The sequence below is a fragment of the Blennius ocellaris genome, assembly GCF_963422515.1.
Source record: "Blennius ocellaris genome assembly, chromosome: 9".
Classification (NCBI taxonomy): domain Eukaryota; kingdom Metazoa; phylum Chordata; class Actinopteri; order Blenniiformes; family Blenniidae; genus Blennius; species Blennius ocellaris.
Window position 1 is genome coordinate 6,293,695 of NC_137658.1, and position 22,225 is coordinate 6,315,919.

Sequence of the window (22,225 nt, forward strand, 5' to 3'; positions counted from 1 at the left end):
GACTTTTCCCAAACATCCGTCCGTGACGTCACCGGCCCCAGCCCGCCCCGCATCGTGCCACAGAGGGTTTTTTTTTTTTTTTGGTCGGCTTGTCAGCTGCACGAGACACGGAATCAGATGTGAGCGGAGTCAGTTTAATGTCCGTGGCGTTTGTTCGGCTGAGTGGACGGTGAGCGGGGCTGAGGCTGGTGGCAGACGGCGGGGGGTCAGAGCTCCGGTACAGCTGTGAGAGAGAGAAAGAGAGGGAGAGAGCGAGTGGCTGTCCCGCGCCTGCCGGCGGCTCGCGCCCTTTGTAACTCCTGAAGCGGATGGTAAGTAGCTCTTTTAGTGGAGGGTTAGCTTGTAGCATCACTGCTCGGTCAGTGGTCAGTCACTGACCGCTGATGGACACAGGCTCACGGCTGCTGTCGGTGCCGCTCTCGCCCTCGTGCTGACCGCGTGCGCGCGTGAGGGAAACATTCAGCCTTTTTTTTTTGTTGTTAAACGTGTTTCGTTTTGTTTGTACCTCGTGACGTCGGTTCACCGCGGGCCAGGACAGCCACCTCTGGATCTGCATCACGTTGAACCTGCTCCTGGTGAACATCCACTGAGAGGACGAGGCGTTTTAAACTGTTAATAAAAAAAGGCTTCTCGCCGAAAGTTTGGCGACATTACCGGTTTGGATGTTGCAGCTTTGCTTCCTCAATTAGCAGAGATGGAAAACTTTGGGAATTATGAAGATCACAAAAACCCCCAATGTGATTCAACACTACCAGCAGCTGAATATATAACAAATAAGGCATCTGATGTTGGAAAAAAAAAAAAAAACTGTCTCTACATGACAGCCACAATTTAACAAAAAATAAGATGTTAATGAGGACCACCAGTTGAATCCAGAGATATGTATTCCTTCATAAGGATATCAAGTGAGCTTGGTTTTAAAAATGTCATATTATGCAGCTTTCAACACTTTCAAATGGGGCTCATAGGTCCAATAACGTTTTATTCAAAATATATTTCCCCAAATCCAGCTTTTCTCTTTATTTTTTTTTTTAATCCATTTAAATATTGGATCTTATGAGCTGCATTCACAATCTGCTGTGTCTGTGACCTGGACTGGCTCCGCCCACACATGCCCGTCTAGTGGGCGGGTCAAAGAGAGGATCTACCTTGATTGAGATTGGCTAAACCCCCGATGACACTATATAGGGTTTGAGTTCTGATTTGCTTAATACATCTAAAAGAGATTTAACAGTATACAATAGTAAAAATTATCAAATGTAGATTACTATAAGCAAGTTTAAAAGATATAGTGCAGTTGGGCTAATAATGACTGTTCAAGTGCATTAGTTCACTGTAGAATTAAAAAATCTTTCAAAACACAAATACTGATTAATTGAACCTCATTCCTTAATCTATAATAAAGAACCTAAAAGATTTAAAGAAACTGCTGTATATATATTTCAGGTTTTTTTATTTTGCTACTGTTGTTGACCCAGATATTAAGTGGCAAATACTCTTAAGGTCTGAAACAAAAACACCATTGTACATTGTTGGTAACTGGGTATTATCACTAATAGCTTTATTGTTTGCGCCAGGTGTGCCAGATGTTTCCAGGTAAACATAGTGACACAACTTGTGCGGTATGTCTTGACTTGAGTTACGTGGCCGACAGCCTTGGGGCTGCTTTGCATATCGAAACTGAGTTTAGAAAAACCTCCACTGGTTCGGTCAGCTCATCATTTTCAATCAGGCTTTTCTTCATTCCAACACTTTCTCTCACGATTGTTAAAATGTTCCTGCGTGTGCGTTGTTTACCCACGCAGTGTGCTCCACTGTTGACTCTCGTGTCGGTACATCAAGCACAATATTTATATGGACTTATCAGTGCACATGCAGAAGTTTTGTAGAGGCGGGGGGGATTTGTTTTCAGTTTGAAGCGCTGCTGGAACATAGCAAGGCAGTTTGTGTTGGAAAACACACAGTCACAGCTGCCCAGCAGTGACAACCAGCGTCTCCCTGAGGAATCCAACCCTCGGCAACGTAATATATTCAAGACAGCCAGAGGCACATGCAATTAGAGCATGTTTGAATATGTTTGGGGTAGATTAGGTGCTGTCTGAAAGCTGCATTCAACTACCAAAAGCCTATTTAAGAGGATTGCTCTTTCTTTGTTTGAGATTGCGGTATTTGGCTATTTTCCAGTCCAGCTGTCGATTCGCTCTGTTCAGGAAACAGTGCAGCTCAAGCTGAACCAAGCAGGAGGACGGCTTGATTGGCGTACGATTAAATTATGAATGCAATCGCCTTTCACAGCTCAAGGCCGATATCTGATGATCCACGTATGCTGATGTTGTTTTCCCACCCCCGCCACACCGACAGGCCGAGACAGTGTGAGATGAGCTGGGCCGAGGAGGACTGGACGGTGGGGCTCACAGGACGGGTCCTGCAGAAGGTGAAGGAGCTGCAGGTTCACCATGAGCGGCTGTCCAGGGAGAACAAGCAGAAGCAGCTCCAGCTGGACAATATCCACATCAGCCTCGACAAACAAACCGTGAAGGTAAAAACACAAATGTTTAGTTGCTGATGTTTATAAATCGGTGAGACACAAGCAGAGTTGGTAAATTCTTAAATGGTCCCGGTGCCATTGAGAGACGCTCAAGACGTATACCTGTATTCCCCCCCCCCCCCCCCCAATTGGTCAGCATGAGGAGGTTCGGGCGGAGCTGCAGTCGGTGCAGCGGGAGCTTCAGAGCGTTCAGGAGGAGGCCAAAGCAGCCGTGACCAACAAGGGGCGCCTCACTCAGGAGGTTCAGACCAAGCAGGCCCAAGTGTGCTCTTTGGAAGGGCAACTTGATGCTGCTCGTACCCTCAACAACAAGCTCACCCAAGAGATCAAAAGGTCAGCGCGAGGAGTGAAAATCACATCTGCTGCGGATGCTGATCCTCAGAACCGGTGTATTTTAGTTATAACTACTAAATTATGATGTAACATTAGATATTTACAACACACAAAAAAACCTGAAAACGTGCTTCTATTTGATCACTTATTGTCGATTTTGGGATTTCCGTTTGGTTTGATAGGCCTGGTTTGTTTTTTTCTTTAGTTGCTTGAAACAGTGATCACTTGCATAGTTCCCAAGGAGGATTAATCCTACCATGGAACAGGTAGATACACCCACGGGCTCTGTTCCCTCCTCTGAACTCTTCCCTTCTTCCGCCACCGTCTCGCAGACTTGAGGCTGAGCTGGAGAAGCTGCAAACCAGCAGCCGATTGGCGGATACCACTCTGTTCTCCACACCCACCTGGATCAAAACGTCGCCCTGGGAACACAATGGTACGGACCTCCAAATCATGGTCTCCATGTTTATTCTATCCAGCGGCTTCTTTCCTGGCGCTGAGGGGATAATTGGTCGTTGACATTAAATGGAAAAAAAAAATAAAATCACACGATTCCCAGGTCAGGAGAGAGTTTATAAATAAACTCCCTCAGCCCCTCAGCTTGCTCTGGGGACTGTTGTGTTTATCTTTCCCCCCTTATAACGAAACCACTTGGTTATTCACCGCCGCAGTTTTGCTCAGCTTTGGCGATTCTTCCCGGTTTTGGTCCATATGTTGTGTTTTTGCCCCGTAGGGAGCAGACAGGAGGGGCAGGGAGATGAAGCACCTGCTCGGGCACACAGCCGAGTAAGTACCTGACTGTTCTCATACTGAACTACTTGTAGACTGTTTATGGAGGATTTCAGCAAACAGCTGTTGTTCTCCTTGGATCATTTGGGCTTCTGGTTTTCACTTTTGTTTTGTGTCTGTTTCATATAATCTTGACCTATTAAATGGCTATAGTCTGGGTTGGTATTTGTTGTATAAAATTACCTAGTGTTCCCATTTTTTTTTTTTTTTTTCCCAAAGCTACCTGAAATGCTTCATTGTAAAGAAGCCTCTTGGTTCTTCTGCGACTAAAAAGGATCAAGTGTTCACTGTTCTTCTTTTGTGCTTTGTTCAGTTAATTCATGGTTTTTCCAATTTTAAATGTAACAAAACTAAACATAAGGCTTGTGTAACAGCCAAAAACTTCTGTAAAATAGGACTGGGTGCACAAACGCAGACTCTTTTCCCATTGGATTTCTAGAATTGGCAAACATGCAATTCACATTACAGGTAATACTTGTTCATTTTTGTTTTACTCATTTAAGATAATCTTCAACAATCTAAAGTTGAAGCTCTCATCTCTTGATGGCTTTCCTCTTGTTAAGTAACTAATTACATTTGCCAAGTCATTGAGGTGAAGTTATAAAAGTCACATCACTGTCGGAAACGCTTGCTCTAATTCAAACTTAATCTTCGGTTCGTCCAATAAATGCACGCTTTTCCTTTTAAAATAAGGCCAGTAATTTAGTGAAACCGTCATGCTCTGTAGTTTTCACTCTGTGTTCCTCAAACAGGAGTTAATTGTGTATTTGTTGGAGACTATTTTCAGCCGTCAAATTGCTGAGTGTCGTGTTTAGGAAGGAGAACCACTGCACATGTGGGTGTGTCTCACAGTGAGCCACATCACTCGCTCATGTTAATGAAGAAGCCGGGTACTGATGGGATGTTGGGTGAAAGAAGTTTGTCACAAACGGCTGTCATGTGTTCGAATTTGGCGACAAATACATACTTTGATGACATTCCGCTAAAAACAATGAAGATTTACTTTTTATTGGTGAATCTGTTTACTATTTGTGTGAAACTGGGAGTCTTTGTGTATTTTTGTTTATATACAAGGTTTTCACCTCTGAATTAATTCATAACACTGGTTTAACCATCTTAATATGTAAAGGATTCACTGAAGAACTATATTTGTTCTTTTATTCAAAGCTGAAAAAGGCTTTAACCTTCAGAGATTTCACGTCAGAAGATTTATTTTACTTTTCTTTTTTTTTTTTCATCTAAACTTTTTATCATCCTGTCAATAGCGGCTTCAGTTCTCGGACGTCGCCTCACCTTCGACGCCACTCCAGCAACACCAGGGCCCCCCCCACCGGCACCCATCTGACCAATCGGACATCTTTTCGACGCCTATGGCTGCGTTTCCATGGGAACGGGAAGACTCCAAATCAGCAGCCAAGAGGCGAATACCACCCTCGCCCCAAACGCCCCCTCATGTCGGTACAAGGCAGGGGCTGTCAGAACAGGAGGATTATGGGAAGGACTCCAGAACGGCGACGGACAGTGAGTGGGCTTGTTTGGTGGTGGTGTGAAACAAGTCAGTGTTGCTTATTTGTAGATCATCTAAATAAAGTTCAGTCCAGTAGCATCTATTCTAAATGAAAATCGATGATCATAAGAACGAGAATGTTGTTGCCCTGCATTGGAAGGCACTTGATGTTTGACAGGCAAAACGATGGCATAATAATCTTTTATTACAAATGCTTTGGATAAGTAAGTCTGTTTTTGTTTGTTTGTTTGAATGCAAAAAGGTAGAATGCCAATTATAATTAATGTTGGAACAAGTTTAATTTCAAAATGGCATTTTTGAAGATTTCTCCTACAAAATACAGTGAAATGTCTGAAAACCATCTTCTCTATTGGGTAGTGTGTGTGTGTGTGTGTGTGTGTGTGTGTGTGTGTGTGTGTGTGTGTGTGTGTGTGTGTGTGTGTGTGTGTGTGTGTGTGTGTGTGTGTGTGTGTGTGTGTGTGTGTGTGTGTGTGTGTGTGTGTGTGTGTGTGTGTGTGTGTGTGTATCACTCACACAGTGTTGCTTTATTGCTATGTTACTTCATCAAGTTTTCACTTCAGATTTCAGTTCAGTGTTGTATACATTAATGTGACTAAAACAGCAATCCAGGATCCGGGTTGGCTCCTCCATTAGGTCGATTTCATCTGGTGGACGTCCCTTGTTTTGTTTCATCACAGGTCTGCTACAGAGGTTCACACATCTGCGTCATAAGTGTCGGGTCAAGTGCTGTTTTACAATAGAGTCAGTATTGTTAACAAGCCAAATGTCAAAAGAGGGACTGTTAAATTCAACTGCTGGACTATTGAAAGAAGAAGTATTAAGGCTGATCTAATTTTGTTTGTCATCAGTAAGGAAAAGCAATAATACTATTCTGGTCTGTCCTTAAATTCTCAACCCTCCACTTGGAAATTTTCATTTACAGAATCAAAACCCAACACAAATGTAGTTTTAAAGATCAGTTGGTAAACAAAGGAAAATATATATACACTCACACTTTTGACTTAACCTGAAGCAGATGCGAAAAGGAACCCTGTCCAATGTTTAATGTTGGAAGGAACACAGGTAGTGTGTTTTAATTAGCTCAAGTCGAATGAAGGAGTCGCTCTGCTTTTTCTATGGATCGACCGTTGCTATTTTGATCTTTTTCAGCTTAGTCGTCGGTCATCTTGGATCTCGTGTACAACAGCTCTCGTTACATAAGAGCCTGTGTAGAAATCACTGGCTCAGCCAGAGATTTTCCAGCCTCCTCCCAGGCGAGCTCCACGACTCATCATATTGGCCCTTAAAGCCCTTTTATTATAGTGACGTAACAGCGCTCGCCCTCTGAGCCGCGTCGCTGTGCGAGTCTTGTTTGTTCAGAGCAGGAAGGGGACAGGTCGACGTGAAACAATAAACACTGCTTTTAACTGCCGGGACATGAGCAGGGGAGGGATGACACGGTGTGTACTCAAGGCTTTGCTTGTTTTTTTGGTGTGACGTGGTTTTTTTTTAAGCTCCATGTTACCTGCTTTATCAGACACACCTTTCAGGATTTTCAAGCATTAGCGGTGCAAATAAACTCATGCATATGCGAACAGAGATTTTTTTTTGTCCATTTGCAACAGAAAACATTACTTATGGGTCAATTACAGATGGTTTTTATTCCTGACCTTTGAAATCTGCAACCTCATAACCGAAGGCAATTTCAGTGTTTCATGCAGAGTCACAGCAGCTGTGGAGTCATTGAGCCAGTCTGTATGGATTGACCTCCCCTCTGCTGCGGCACAGTCATTATCTATGGGTGGTCAGTTTTTTCAAAACAAAGTGTTCTTGCTGATAATGGAAAATGGCCACTCCTATGTTTCATATTCCCCCCCCCGCCCATCTTTCTAACACACATTTCTCCTTGTGTTGTGTGTAAAGTACATTTTTGACACAAGTGCAATTCTTTATAGCGTCAATAATGCACGACTTGTTTGTAATTAAGGTCTTGTGCAGGTTTCCATTTGTATTTGTAAACCAAATCATCTCTACACAAATCTGTACTGCAGAAATCTCAGTTGGTACATTCATATTCTAAAAGCATTCAAGGCCTTTTTTTGTTTCTTGTTTTGTTTTGTCAGTCTTATAAAGGTCAGATATTGAATTGTTTGAATTGTTCACTGCAATCGTCTTTATGGTAAAGGTTAGAATTTTGTACTGCGGTCATTTTTGATATTCACGTCTCGACTGTGTCTGTTTCTTTTCACCAGCGTCTTCCTCGGAGTTGCGGAGTCGTATCTCTGCTCTGGAGGAGGAGCTTTCCGGGAAGGCCCGGACATTGAAGTCCATTCAAAATGAACAGATGCAGAGTAAGAAGGAGCTCGCTGCCAAGGAGCTCAGCCTGCAGAGAGCTCGTGATGAGCTTAGTGTGGCACAAACACGCATAGCCCAGGACAGTGACCGGGTAAAAATACACACCTTACTACCACTACTGATACTGCAGGAGGTGTTTCCACTAATACATAGCAGTGAAAACATGGTTTTTTTGACACACAGTGGGTGTGAGCCTCAATTATCTCAAGTCTCTCGCTCTCCCTTGAAATACAGGAAATGGGATAAAGTTCAGCTTAAAAACAACAAAAACATCTGGTATGCATAAGAAAGAGAGTAATTATTTTCTGATGTGAGAATGCCTACCATTAACATTAGAATCACACATGAACAGAACATTGGAAGCTGTAAAAAGTGTATTAATAAATACACTTTTACATCTGTGTGAATATACAGATTAAACGAATGAATCAAATTCAGATGCAAAACAATAATGACAAAAAAAGGAGAAGCCCTGTTTTTGTCACAGAATTATTTGTTTTCAAAATTTGATTACAGTTAATATTACCTCATGTCTTATTTTAAACAATGATGTATAATTACTTCACGAAAAAGATGCCATGACTTAATTTTAATGTAAAATAACAATCTGGTGCAAAGTATGCTAAGCTGACCATTGATCCATGGTTTCTCATAAATTCTGACTAAATATTTAAAAAGTATATATCATATAGTTCTTTCTTGGAGTCCTGTTGTGTGATCTGTGGCATTGAGGATTTGATTTCTTTCTTCTTTTTTTTTCTCATCTGTGCATGGCAGGCATCGGCAGCTGAGCACAGGCTGAAGCAGCTACAAGAGGAACTCAAGTGTCAACGGCAAAACGCAGAGAGCAGCCGACTGCAGCAGCAGCAGCGCATGAAGGAGCTGGAGAAACAACACCAAAGAGTAAGACGCATCAAACCTAAAACCACAGGATTGATCTCAAATGCGTTGTCGTGCTCTATTTTTCCTAACGTTTTTTTTTTTTTTTTTTTGTATGCTCAGGATTTGACCGAGCTTCAGAAGGAGAGGCAGGCTCTGGAGCGGCAGCATCAGCAGGAGGTGAACAAGCTGAACCAGGAGCTCCAGCAGGCTCGGACGCAGCACAATGCCTTGCAGGCCCAGGCCGACAAGGTAAGGTCACACGCGTGTGCGCAGTGTTATGCACAAAATGAGACCCATTAAACAGTCTTCCAGGACTCGCGTGTTCACCTTCAGGTCTGCAACTACACTAAAAAGTAGAAAATCGTCTTGGTAGTTTTTCCCTCTGCTCTTGTTTGTGTTTGTTTTTTTTTGCAGCGAGTTCCTGTTTCTCTTTCCTGCTTTCTTTGGACTCTGTCCCCTTTTCCCTCACTCCCTCTCTTCTCAGCACTGTTTTTACTCATTTGTACTAAAGTTCAATAATCTTGTCTCCCTTATTTTCCCACATTTGTTTCCTGCCCAAGTTGTTTACTCCCGTGCTCCGTTTCACTGTCTCTCTCTCTCTCGCTGTTTGTGTTTCTGTTCTCTTCCTCCCTCCACCTCCACCTGCTCCCCCTCTCCGCTCCGTCCCTCCTCTCCTCTCCGTTTCTCCCCAGTGGAAAGGTTGAGCAGCCAAGGTAATGAAGGCGTGACTTGTGCTCCGCGATGCCGAGTGGTTTGGTTGTCGAGGCCTGAAACAAACTTAACTGGTGTGAGATCTTGTCAGCGGTCGATAACAGAGGCATGAAGGAATGTGGCCTCTGTGACGTGAGGGCAAGCAACAATGGGAGCATTTTATCGAGGTTGTCTGAGGCACGTTGCATGACTGAGGGAAAGTGCGATGGTGTGGTTTTAGAATTTAACATTTAATGACATTTTAAATCCGTCAGATCCTGTTTACCTTAATGCCTGTGTTTTCATACATGGTGTTCGTAGCTCTGAACAATAGACATTAATTTTACCGTCACTGTGCCTAAATACCTCTTGAAAAACCAGAGATCTTTTCTAGTTCTATCTGATAAAGCGACGGAGCATAAATTAATAATTGAGGCACAGTTTTCACTCACAAACTCAATCATATTCTCAATTTATTCTGCTCATGCTGGCTTTTGTGATATTTGCACTTTACCATTTGTTTGCATATGCAGGTAGTTTCAGTCAGCTGATATTATCCCTGCTTTTCTCTTTTTTTTTAAAGAGAGAGATTTTCTTAGATTAAAATAATATGGCCAGTCAATTGCTGTTCTTTGTTTCATCATGTAAATAGAAATAATAACTTCCAAGGTAAATTCACACGTTACTCCAGAATCCGAGACTTGAAAATGAAGAAGCAACAAATGAAGTAAATCTTTAAAATATAGCAATTCCGTCTTTGACAATGACCGTTGAAAAGTGAGGTGTTGTTTTGACAAAACAAAGGAGAAACTCATTCCCATGACAAATGCTTTCACAGCAGCATTTGAATGATTCGCTGATAGGAATTTGCATAAAAGTTCAACCTTGTTCATGAAATAGGAAATCGTAGCATTTAGTCCAGCTTCTCTTTGTTACAATAAGATACTTGAAAACTTAAAAACAAAAAAAAAGTTAAATAAGTGTGTTTCTTTATTGTATTAGCAGGTCAGTGATATTTGCATCAAACATGGTCTTTTTCCAGCCAGTCAACATCCACAAACTCAGTTAATTGAGGATATTCAGCTCCTGTGACCTTTAAGTGAGACTGATAACATTGATTGTTTTTCAATAAATGATCTCCACAAAGTCTATCCAAAAAGATCATCACTGAATGGCCTCTTTTCTGTATATTTACATTCTTCGTAATTTTTTTTTAATACTAAGCGTGACCATTTACTACCAACAGCTGTTTTTAAATAAAAATTAAAAAAAACCAACAACAAAAAACGAAATAATTTAGGACAAGTAACACTTTGTTGTTTTGGTTGAATGAAGGTAATGTGAGCCCTGAAACCGGATCAGGGCCACCACACTCTACAGGTGTCTCAAAAGGTTGCGCACATGCACACTGACAAAAGAAAAAGGGCTGAAAATTACATGAGAATCGGTGGAAAGTCGATCCGAAGCGCTCAGAGTTCGATATTAAACTAGACATAGCCTATGTTTCTTATTGATCGCCAACTTCTTTCCTGCTTCCTCGTCCTGATTCCTGCACCTAAATCACCACCTATCCTTTGAATGTCGTTTTTGGTTTCTTCTCCTCGTCTCTTTCTCAAATGTTTTCACTTAAATCTCACTTTATGTTGTCGTTTGTGTTTTCCAGATGCTAAACTTGTCATTTCCCTCCCATCAGCTCGCTCTGCAAAAGCAGGGATTGGAAAAAGACTTGAACTCTGTGAAGGAAAAGCTGAAGTGGACCGAGGGTCAGCTCACCGAGAGCCAGAAAAAAGAGACGCAGACACAAGCGAAACTCACGGTAATACACACACCCACGCACGGATGAGCACCAGTGCTCTGATTCTAGGTTTTACCAGTATCAATTATTCATTCGCTGAGTCATGTGGGTGTAATCAACTTAGTACATTTTTAAACAGAATCTTTATGTGCCATATGCCACATTGATAATAAAATGATGTCCGTATTGTAAATAAATAATTTTTTAACTCAATCAACCAACCGGCTGCATTATTACATTTGGAAAAAGACACAAAACTAATGGAGTTTTGTCAAAAAACTGCACAGTAAGTTTACAAAATTGTATTTCCAACCATCCGTTCTTCCACTTAGTCCTTTTGCCGCTTGCAAACCAAACCAAACATATAATCTCACGGAGCAGCTCAATTCTGAGTCTTTCTCAGAGGGATGAACTCCTCACCCTTTTAACGAAGCTCGCCAATCTGCGAAGAAAACGCTTTTTACCTGCTAGTTTTCAAAATGTCATCGAGTTGGTTATGAAACCGAAGGTCTTTGACTGTAGGTGAAGCTGGAGGCCAGTAAACCGAGGGCTTTGCTTTACAGTTGAGCTCCTTCTTCACGACAGTCCACATGTCCAGAGCTGTGGTCGATCTCCTCCCGTTACCCATGAATAATACATAAATCCCAAGAGAGTTAAGGTGTCATTCTGTAATAGCGTCTGACTCTTGGCACTAATGCACTTAATGTGGATGCAGAGCAGTGGCACAAAATGCAGAGGAAATAAGACAGTTCTTTGTTTGTGTCGGTTTATTGCATGTTACAACAGCTTAGCGCAAAGCCTCTAATTCGATTTAACTGCAGTTTGTTTGTCTGTCGTTACACTGTGTTGATAAGTTGCTTTGCCAGATATTTCTGCTCTTACACAAATGCAAATATCCCTGGTGCAATTATCAAAACGTCAAACCCTTTTATAAAGATACTAATTATAGCTCGCTTGTTTTTGAAGTTGACGTGTCTCTTTAACAAGCAGACGCTTAAAAAATACGCCTTTAATCAGACCATCATTTATGATAAAGACTCGAGCAGGTTTTTTTTTTGTTTGTTTTTTTTTTTAAATGTGCTGACAAATGATGTATCCCCTTCCTAATGAGGTTTTTGTACCCTGGTGTTAGGAAGCTGTTCGCGAGGCGGAGGGTGTGGCAGTGAGTCTGGAGCAGAGCAGGAAGCGAGAGCAAGCGCTGGAAGAGGAGGGGAGGAGACTAGCAGAGGAGCGAGCCGACGCCCTGAGACTCGTCAAAGACCTGCAGGGTGAGGATTGGGTGGCCGCAGAGGAGAAATCCAGAAGACCAATTAATTACTCATCGGGCTGATGATGTGTCGCTTAATTTTTGTGTTGTCGACCTTGACGTTCCAAATTTTCTCCCTGATGTAAACATAATATTCAGAGGGTATATGCTGGTAGAAATCACACACATTGATTCCGCATTACCTGGAAAAAAAAAAAGCTTCTTGCTCCTTCCTGACTAGGACTTCTCACATTAATCACTTTGCGGAGGACACAAACAATCGTTTAGTTCTAATACACTTAGCAGGATATTTTAGCAGGAGGTTAATTCCCTTGTCATGCTCGGCCTTTCTCTCTCTGCTGCCCCCTGCTGGACGATGACATGTTGCTCGCCATCTCAAAACACCTTTAACTGTTCCAGTGGTTATTAAGAATGTATTAGAATTTGTCTCTTCATTGCCTGTGTGGAGATAATGGATTATTATTCATGAAATTCTGCCTCTTTTCTTTTAACTCCAGAGGAAAAACTTGTGTCGACACCCCAGCTTCAACCCGCTCAGTTTTGCCCCGTCAGTCAGAGTTTTTCGCCGCAGTCTTCCTTTTCTCATCCTGTCCGAACCCAAACCAAGAGGCCCGTTGTCACTCGAGCCGAACACAAGAGTGTAGAAGAAGAAGAGTTTGCTGATGGGAGGAGGAGAGACGTTTCTGCACCTTATCCCTCTGACAGAGAGCCGGGAGAAGGAATCGACTCTGAACACATCACAGCCCTCAGCCTCCTAAACCCGGAGTGTGCCGAAAAAGCAGAACACAGAGGGAAAAGTAATGAAGAAGAGGGCGAGGGCATCGGGGATGTCTTGAACACAAATCTCCCCTTCTACTCTGCTGCTGGTACGTTGAGCAGCAGCTCTGTGGACGGGGACGGAGCGATGAAGACTCAACCCATTCAGCAAGGTTTGACACCACCGCTGTCTGGGACCTCGATCCCCTCTGAAGACCTGAAGAAGGAGAACGCCCTGCTGCGGTCAGAGCTCCGGGATCTACGCGAAGAACTCCAGAAACGTCTGGAGGACCTGGAAACGCAACGGCGGGCCGAGACGGAAGCCAGGACTCGACTGAAGCAGCTGAGCCGCAAGCAGGCCAGCCAGGCCGTGGAGAAGGAGGAGAAAAACAAAGAGTGGAAGGCACAACTGGAGGGTGAAAGAGCCGAGACGGAGAGGCTGAAGAAGACCGTCGCCGCGTTGGAGGCAGAGGTGAAGAGAGAAAGGGATGAAAGGGACAGCATTGCGGGGGAAGACCAGGGGGAGGAGAGGAGTAAAGAGCAAGAAGACAGAGAGAGTGAAATGATGGAGCTTAATATTCAGCTCAAGAAACAGCTGGCGGATGTGAAAACTCAGCTGGCTGTCGAACGAGAGGAAAGAAATCAAGAGGAGAAGGATCAAGTAAAACATAAGGACATGGGCTTGAAGGTGGCAGAGCTCACTGCCGAGCTGGAGAAATTGAAGTGCAGGTTAAAAGAAGAGGAGAAACTCTGTGCTCCCAACCAGCCCCTGACGTACCTGAGTCTTCGCGACGACGAGCTCAACTCCAACATTCTCCGCCCTGACGACGAAATCCTCCCGTCACCCGAGCAGCACCTCCTCCTCTGCCAGACCGCCAACCAGCGCAACATGTTTGTGTGTCGGCCGACAGCGGAATCCGTCCAGAGAGAGCGGAACGTAATGGATCCGGAGAACTCGCCTCTGTCGGCCGTCGTTCAGGGCGAGCGGGACACTTGTGATTTGGTAGAAGAGGTGGAGCGACTCAAGAGGGAGCGCACAAAGGAGATGGAGCGCGCCTGCAGCTACCAGGTCAAACTGGAGGCTCTGCAGAGTCAGGTAAATACCAGGGTGCTTTGTTTGCTTCAATGCAGAAAAGAACGCGAGATAATAAATACGTATCGAAATTCTAACTATAATTTCAGCTCTTGATTTTACTAAGTTAGTTGTGACTATATTTTTGAAGGATTTTATGTCCATGTTTGAACTTTCGCTGTGCGATAAGGTCATTTTAATCACGCGTCTGCTTTTAGTTATTGTCATTTGTTGATTGTATTTTGCTCTGGCTGCTATGACAACATGGAGCTAAAGATAATTTCTTATAAACTTGATTTTATGAGAAGCATTTGAAGCACACTTGCATTTAAATTGACATGAAAAATATTTAAAGCCAATGTTGCTAAAAATAAAATAAAAAAATGTCGCCATCTGAAGGGCCACTTAAAAAAAGAGACTGCAGAAATAAAGAAAAAAGAAAAAAAAACATTGAAGGTTGAATCGCAGGTTTTGTACCTTTTTTCACCTCGTAAAATAAAAAAAAAATAGATTAGGCCTCAGTCCTGGTAGAAGCATGGTAAACTGTACATACATGGTTCATTTGGTCATTTATTAAGATACATTTTTATTTCTCGATGGCTCATATTTACAAGTAATTCTGGTCATGTAAATGCTTCAGGGCTTTTTTAATTTCCCTTCTTCTTGGCACAATAACGAGCAAGAACATTCATTAGACGACTTAAAGAGCAGTCCTTGGTGTGCTGTGTGCTCTCGGCTGCTATTAAAGCAGTGAAAATGAACTTTTTTTTTTAAATCTTCCTCTCAGGTGACGCGGCAGACCCTGCAGCTCACCACGGCCTTTGAGAAGCAGAGTCAGCACATCGCCGGCCTTCTGGCTGAGCTGCAAGAGAAGGAGAGGTTCCTCCTCAGCCAGGGAGACGAGCTGCTGCAGTGCAAGAAAGAGCTGGAGGCACTCGGGGCGGAAGCGAAAAAAGCGGAGGAGGTTGCGGTTGAAGCGGTGGAAGATGAAGGAAACAAAGTGGGTTTTGATGAGAAGATGGATCGGATCTCAGACCTGAAGGCCAAACAGGAAATTGCAGGTCTTCTCGCCCCTCGTGCTGCAACGTCGGTGCCAGATGTTTCCTCGACCAGACAGAGGGATGAAGGTCAGCCAAAGATTGGGGCGTTTGACGCTAAAACACCAGCAGCTGATTGCAGTAGCGCCGCCGCGGCTCAGCGGTCAGGAGAGCGTCCAGACTCCAACAAGACGGTGGCAGCAGACGCCATCGCTGAGCTGCTCGCTCTCCGGCAGGAAAACCGGCTGCTAAAACAGAGAATAGAAGATTCTCTCCTCTCGGACACCAGGAGCTTGTCATCGCAGGACGCAAGCCAAGAAGATCGAGCGGAGCAACGACGAAGCGCGCGAGACGCCACCGTGTCGTCCGCAGTGGAGGATAGAACGCATACTGGACTGAACGACGTGGTGGCTGACGGACAGAAGACGCCGCCGCAGGATGTGAATAGAAGCGACGACGAAGGGCGAGAGTTGGAAATGAACGGGAAAGCGAGCGGCGCGGATCAGGAGGAAGATCCAGAGGAAGCGTCTCAGGCTCAGGTCAACCACCTGCAGGAACAGGTAACAAGGAAAATAACTTGATTGATTGATGTCAATTGATGACAATTTAAAAATACTACACAAAAGTTACATCCTATTTCTTATGTTGTATGTCACTTTTTGGCTTGAGCCACATTTTTGCAGATTTTTAAAAAAAATATTTAGAGAAAGTTGGTTTATACATTTTGTCTAATTCTAATCTGTTCCATCCTTTCCTCCCTGATCAGGTGGAGACGCTGCAGGTGAAGATCAGGTCTCTCTCAGAGGACATGCAGCAGCAGGCCGAGGAGCTGGCTCTCTGGAGACTCGCCTCCCAACCGGCCCCGGCGCTCGACGCAGACGAGGAGCAGGTCTGGGCTTTAAGGCGGACGGACGAAATCACCCGGAGCAAAGCACAGACTCTCACGATCCCGGGCCAAGTCCAGACGCCCATGCTGGCCACTCGGCGGAGGCAGGAAAACATCACGGTCATCAGAGAAGACGACTTACTCCTCAGCTGCACCTCGAACAAAATGCAGGGTCGCATGTTGTTCTCCAGGTAACGTCTAGGAAACGTCTGTTTCTCTGTTGATTCACAAAATCAATTACATGTTCGAATTGTTTCCTGCTGACCTCATTGAGCTTTTTTTTTTTCCTTTTTTTCTTTTTTGTCATTTTACTTATGAAGACTTCAGAACGGCAACCTTCCTGAACCAAAGACCCTCCAGACCTGTAAAAAGCCTGCAGCTCTCCAGGAGTACAATGAGGATTCTGCCAACATGGACCAGGTTGTTGTTTCACTCATTACATCCACTCGCGCTCTCCCATACCGGACCACCTGGCGTTCCTTAAAGGCCTAGTGAAATGTAAAACACTACTTTGCAAAAAACGATAGTTTGGGTTCTACTTATAAGGTTTCTCCGACTCTGCCCCACCACTGTTGTCGCATAACAAAGTTATTTGAATTTTGAATCTCCAGCCGACGAAGTCGGGGGAATCCTTCTTCGTGAGCGTGACGTCAAGACTTGTGCAGATCTCGACCTGTTGTGTTTACATTGGCTTGTGTTGTTTCCCTCTTAAATATCGAAGTTTTAACAGTGTTTTGAAGTTATAGTCGGCGTTTTATGAGCCTTGCCCGATGATGATGAAATATCGTTAAATTCAGCCTCTTCGTCGTCAAAACTCTGATCCTCCATAATGTAGACACAACTTGGGCGTGTGCACATCCAGTGACGTCACTCTATTATTGTCAGAAGCTCCGCCCAGCAGCGAAAATACCGCTGTTTATCGGCTATTTTCTCGCAGATTGCCGTGTTTTAACATTTTACCCTTCAGCCAGTTGGCAGAAAAAATGTCCCAAGAAGCGACAGCCAGAGTGTTTTGGAGGTCGAATTTTCATTTCACTAGGACTTTAACCTCTGTACAGCCACAGCACTATAGAAATCCTTCCCAGGGTAAATATCTGCGAAGGAATGAGGAAACCAGTTTGTTTTTCTAGTGATTCCCACCAGCGTGCAATTTCCCCAAATTCTCCTGAGAAGGAACTGTATCATTTTGTGGAAAATTATAGAGGAGGTTTAACTTGGTCACTTCTAAATGAAATCATTATTACTTGTGCGATCTTAAGAGTCTCTCAGTGCACAGCACATAATCTCAACGTAGTATTGGAGGCGACAGACGTACAAATGACGCATAACAATTTCAAACGCGTGCCAGCGTATCCTGAAGCAATGAAATGTAGGGAAGACCACCAGTCACAACCTCGACATGAGATTATTCTCCGAGGCCTTTAATCTGCATTTGAAAAAAATAACGCTTTCAGAAACTATCCTGCTCAGTGTATTCCTGTCTCAGTTTAAAGCAGCTAAAAACCTTTTGTTGTGTGTTGAAGCTGTATGAAAAGCTACTCCAGTTTCCCCTATAATTAAAAATGAATTACACAGTTCTAATTGCCTCAAGGAGCTGCAACTCCAGTAAAATAAACAGATCTGTACTCTGCCTCTTCAGTGCTCGTCACTGTTTCACTTTTCTTAGAGTTTTGTGAACATATTTATCATATTAAATGTACCTTGTTGTAATTTTGACGCAGGAATCCGAGAAGGAAAACCAGGATTTTAACGTCTTGCAGCCATCGGGTGTCTCTCCAGCACAGCACAAAGTGAAGAGAGACACTGAGGTCGTCCAAACGTCTGAGAAAACGCTTCAACACCTCGTGACCAAAGATTCCCCCGACGCCTCGGGAGCAAGCGTGACCAAAGCGGACCGCCACGCTGGGAAGCATGACGTCAAACCAAACCCTTCCGGGGAAACCGGTGAAAAACACAAAGGCAGCAGATCCTCGGCGACGGACGTGAGAAGCGTCGGCGTTCAGACGGACGAGGGTTTGTCCTCCGCCGGCGTTCCCACGCAGACGGAGGAGGACGGGGAAGATGGAGAGGACTCGGTGGACTCCCCTCCCGTGTCCCCCGTGGCGTTTCCCGGCGGGGAGGAGTCGGACAAGATGTTGTTCGCAGGCTCCTTCCCGATTCCCGCCGACCCGGCGCGCCTGGCCGAGAGAATCCGCCGCAACAGGACGCAGCTCTCGGCCGCGTTCGACGACACAGAATACGAACCCTACGGACTCCCGGAAGTCGTCATGAAAGGTGACTTGTTTTTCATCCGCAGGTTTGATTAGAGGACTTTATCATTCTTGTCCGGAATGTCAGATGGAACAAAATCTGAAGAATTCTGATTCTTGCCCAAAAGCGCAGCACTTTAATTGCTTTGCTCTTTTGCCTTTTCTGATTAACAGAAATGAAATGGAACAAAAACTTGAAGTAAATGTTTTATAAATGGTCAGTTTGTTCTCTCAGATTCTGTGTCTGTGGCCAACTTTAACCCTTTATAGAGCACCGACTGAAGTGTGTGTAAATGGAACATTTTAGCCCCAAATTGCTCCTGAAGCGTGGATCCATACTTGTAAACTTTGAAGTCAGTGCGTTATACCATTACATGCCAATTATACACTAACGTCTTTTGCAAAGTGGTTTAAAAACTGGTTAAAGTCACTCCTATTGCATAACTTCTACTTGGAGGACATCTCTACGTTGACTTTAGTCTCCCTTGGAAATCACTGACTACTGTTGCTCTGCAAGACGATGTGTTATTTCAAAAAAAAAAAAGTGCCCGAAATGTGATTTGGCTGATTTATTAGGTGTCTATTTAAGACTATATACGGTCACCTTCAATAGTTCTCTCCTCTGTGGATAAGAGATGCTGCACTTTGAAAAATCTTTCTATATAGTAGTTTTCCTCCAGTTTTCCATTTTAAAATTAGAAGAAAATCAAACATGCCCATGTTTTGCCCAATAAGGGGTTAATCCAACAGTTCCTATTATTGCGGTGTCTGAATGCCTGACTCCTTCGACAAGTTTTCTACTTTTTCGCTGCTGCACATTTCCGCTAATATTCAATAAAAATCCATCTCCTGTCTTCTTTTTTTTTTATTATTCTCCCTCCATCCCTCAGGTTTTGCCGACATCCCCAGCGGCCCCTCGTGCCCCTACATCGTGAGGAGAGGCTTATTGGGAACAACTGTGGTGCCCGCCTCCCAGAAAGACCCTGGAAAAGAAGAGGAGACGGATTAAAGCGCAGCTGCGGGTAAAATCCAGAGACGATCGGTGGAGATGCAGTAAACTAAAACTGTCAAAACAGGTTGCGAAACACAAGCCCAGATGCTTCGCGATTCCCTCAGACAGCCGTACGCTGCGGCATTTAAACGATGTTATTCAAGCTGTTGGTTTTAGGCGATCATTCGCTTCAGGTCTGTGACACTTGTATTTATGTTGGAGGGTAAATATGACGCGTGCGTGAAACGGTATCGATCCATCAGGGCTCAACTTTTCATATATATAATTGTTTTATAATTTTGTGAAGGATGAAAATAAAACTATTTGAAGTTTGAACTTCAACTTTTTTTTTGATCTTTGAAAACCCATTTATCTTTCATAGAGTAAAAGTCTTTTTTTTTCTCTTTTAAACCTATTGGGTTATTATGAGATCCTGATCGGTCTGAGGCAAACAGAATCATCTACTTGCAGGTTTTCGCCTCCCGGCTCCACGGATGTGGTGGAAAGAACTGATTTCTACGGCTTCAACAACAGAACCAGAGTGACTGATGGCAGCAGCTGAACAGACGCTCTCCAGTCACCAGCGGCTCTGGAAACAAACACTTGGGTGGACTTTCAAAAAAAAGCAGGATGGACTCGTATACCTCCAAAGCGTGGAGCCAAATCCTTTCAATGGTCACTCGCCAGTTTATCCTCAAATTGCAGCATGGAGGCTCTCCTGTCCACCTCGGTGTTCACTTTGCCTCCAACTGGGTATTTAGTTCCAGAAGTGGTGATTTGGTGATGATCTGCTCACGTTTCTTGAGCCGCTTTTCCAAAAGGGACTTGTTTTTTTTTTTTTTTTTTAGTAACTTTGAATTAACTTAGTAGGCCAGTCTGCTCACTTTGAGTGAAACGGTGCCGACGCTGCGTTTCTCTAAACAAGCGAGTGTCGAGATAACGTGGACTTGCTTTCCCAAAGACTGAAGCCGACGGAGGCCTGCTGTGAAAACACCTTTCTACATTTTCACCTTCTATCTTCCCAACGTGGCTTATTTATGGACGGGAGAATGTGTTGGAGTAGATGGAGTTTACAAATACATGCGTGAACACACACGGTGTGTTTTCCTATTAGCTGTGAATATGAACGCGTGTGTCGTCACCTTGATGTTAGTGTTTGTATATATATATGTGTGTGTGTGTGTGATAGAGAGAGAGGGAGAGAGAGCAGGGTGAGCACATGTCCATGACTCAGTCCAGCCTGCTGTGGTTTCCGCTCCATGTATGGTGACGGACACTGAGCTCCGTCTCCTCCCTCTCCTGCTTCTCCAAACCAACACTATCAACCTCTCAATACTGGGTTTTACAACAAATTCCTACGCACACACACACGGCTTTATTTTCCCGACAGATAAACTGAGACGGTGTCTTGCTTAGGATAAATTATTTATTTAACCGTTTTGAGGCGTTTTGTTTCCTCTTGCTCGATTCCTCTGCCGTTCAAGCGACGGCAGCAGTTGATTTGTATCCAGAGACGGCTGATTTTCTAGACATGGGTTGGAGTGGATGTTTAGTTTCTTGTGTGCCTTGAAGCAGTGGATCTTGCCACTTCAGCCAGTTGAAGGACAGATTCACGTTTTCTTTGCTTAATCAAAGACATTTGGTCACGTCGCGAAGATGAACTCACACGTGCAGTCTTCATGAGATGTGTAATAAAACTGTACTCACTTTTTAGTGCATTTCAATATGGGAACCATCCGGGCTCCATGTAGCACCTCTTGTCTGGTAGAAAAGCTTCGACAGTGCAAAGAACCTAAAATAGGCATTTTCTGTGATTATTTACTATTACTACTAATACTTCCTATGAGATGAGTACGAACCACTTCCCTGCTTTTTAACCACAGTGAAACTGCGTTGACAGACGTTCTCTCTTGTCGGTTCAGGTGAAGGGAGTCGTCGAGTCTTTAGATTCTCGGCGGCATCTTGAAAAATGTGAATCTGTCCTTTTTAAATGTTTATTTTCAGGTTTCTTTCTTTTCTTTTCTTTTTAATGCCACGCTTGTGTGAAGAGTGAACTTAAGTTTTTTTTAAATATTTAGGTTTTATTTAGCTGGAGAGTTGATGACGCAGCTCAGTCAGTGCTATGAACTGTCACCTTTACACACACACACACGTCTGGGATCTGTAGTTTTCTGGCAGTGAGGGTGAGATTCACTGCGTCCTAGTTGCCTTATTTTTGGACACTTGTGTGAATGTATCCGTCTTTTGTTTGCAACTAGAATAAAAGACTTGCTGTTATTTTAACCTCGCTTCGTCTTTCATTGTCAAATTCAGAATTGTGATCATTTTATATGTTGGTGACGCTGAAAGGGTTTTTGTGTCGGCCGTGTTTTTTTTTTTTTTACTGCTGGCATACGATTAAACCTAAATGAGTTCCTCGGCCCGGTGATGAGAGCCTCAGAGTGTTTTTAAGTGGGGTATCTTGGTGAAATCACACAAGTATTTCCGCCGTTACCCAAGTGCTCTCCCTTTGCCTCTTGGTCACAAACACATTGTGGAGAAGGTGCTGAAAGCTTTCGAGGAGCAAACGCCCGGATGAAAGAATCTTAAGAGTCAACGTGAGAGTCGTGTTTTATTTCATGAGGCAATCCTTCCTCAGGCCCTGAGGAAAATGGTGAAGAGCATAACTCTGCCTTTGGAGAAACAAGTGTCTCTTTTTACTTCCCAAAATGACAGCAGTTGGAAAGGAGAAGGATTTAAAGACACCACCACCTCCACCCCCTACCTCCACCTCCACCACCACCTCCATGTCCCACTCAGGAAGCTCCAGGCCTCCTGCTCTTCCTCTGCAGCAGCCGCACTCAATCACACTCGCAGCCATGGAACCGCCTGGACAAGCCCCTGCCTCATCCCTATCTTCATCTCCTCCCCCTCCTCCTCCTCCTCATATGATCTGCAGTCCACTGTTAGATTGATGTAGCTCTCCAAGGATGGGGGAACACCTCCCAAGGAAAAAAAAGAAAAGGAAAAAAAAAAAAAAAAACAACAACCCATGCATTTTCACACACAGCTGCAGGCTTGAGAGAAAG

The 22,225-nt window shown here is 43.9% G+C and overlaps 1 protein-coding gene across 1 annotated transcript; it reads left to right on the forward strand.

Annotated features, from left to right (window-relative positions):
- Positions 1-140: 140 nt before the first annotated feature.
- Positions 141-21,360, forward strand: LOC308134235 (uncharacterized protein). Its single transcript, XM_080501890.1, has 18 exons — positions 141-311; positions 2,362-2,539; positions 2,685-2,881; positions 3,214-3,317; positions 3,615-3,667; positions 4,936-5,191; positions 7,430-7,623; positions 8,310-8,435; positions 8,535-8,663; positions 10,798-10,920; positions 12,032-12,167; positions 12,664-14,018; positions 14,782-15,591; positions 15,798-16,108; positions 16,238-16,337; positions 17,639-18,191; positions 19,057-19,188; positions 19,629-21,360. Exons 2-17 carry the CDS (start codon positions 2,378-2,380, stop codon positions 19,173-19,175), a joined length of 4,728 nt encoding a protein of 1,575 aa, XP_080358016.1. The 5' UTR covers positions 141-311; positions 2,362-2,377; the 3' UTR covers positions 19,176-19,188; positions 19,629-21,360.
- The last annotated feature ends 865 nt before the right edge of the window (positions 21,361-22,225 follow it).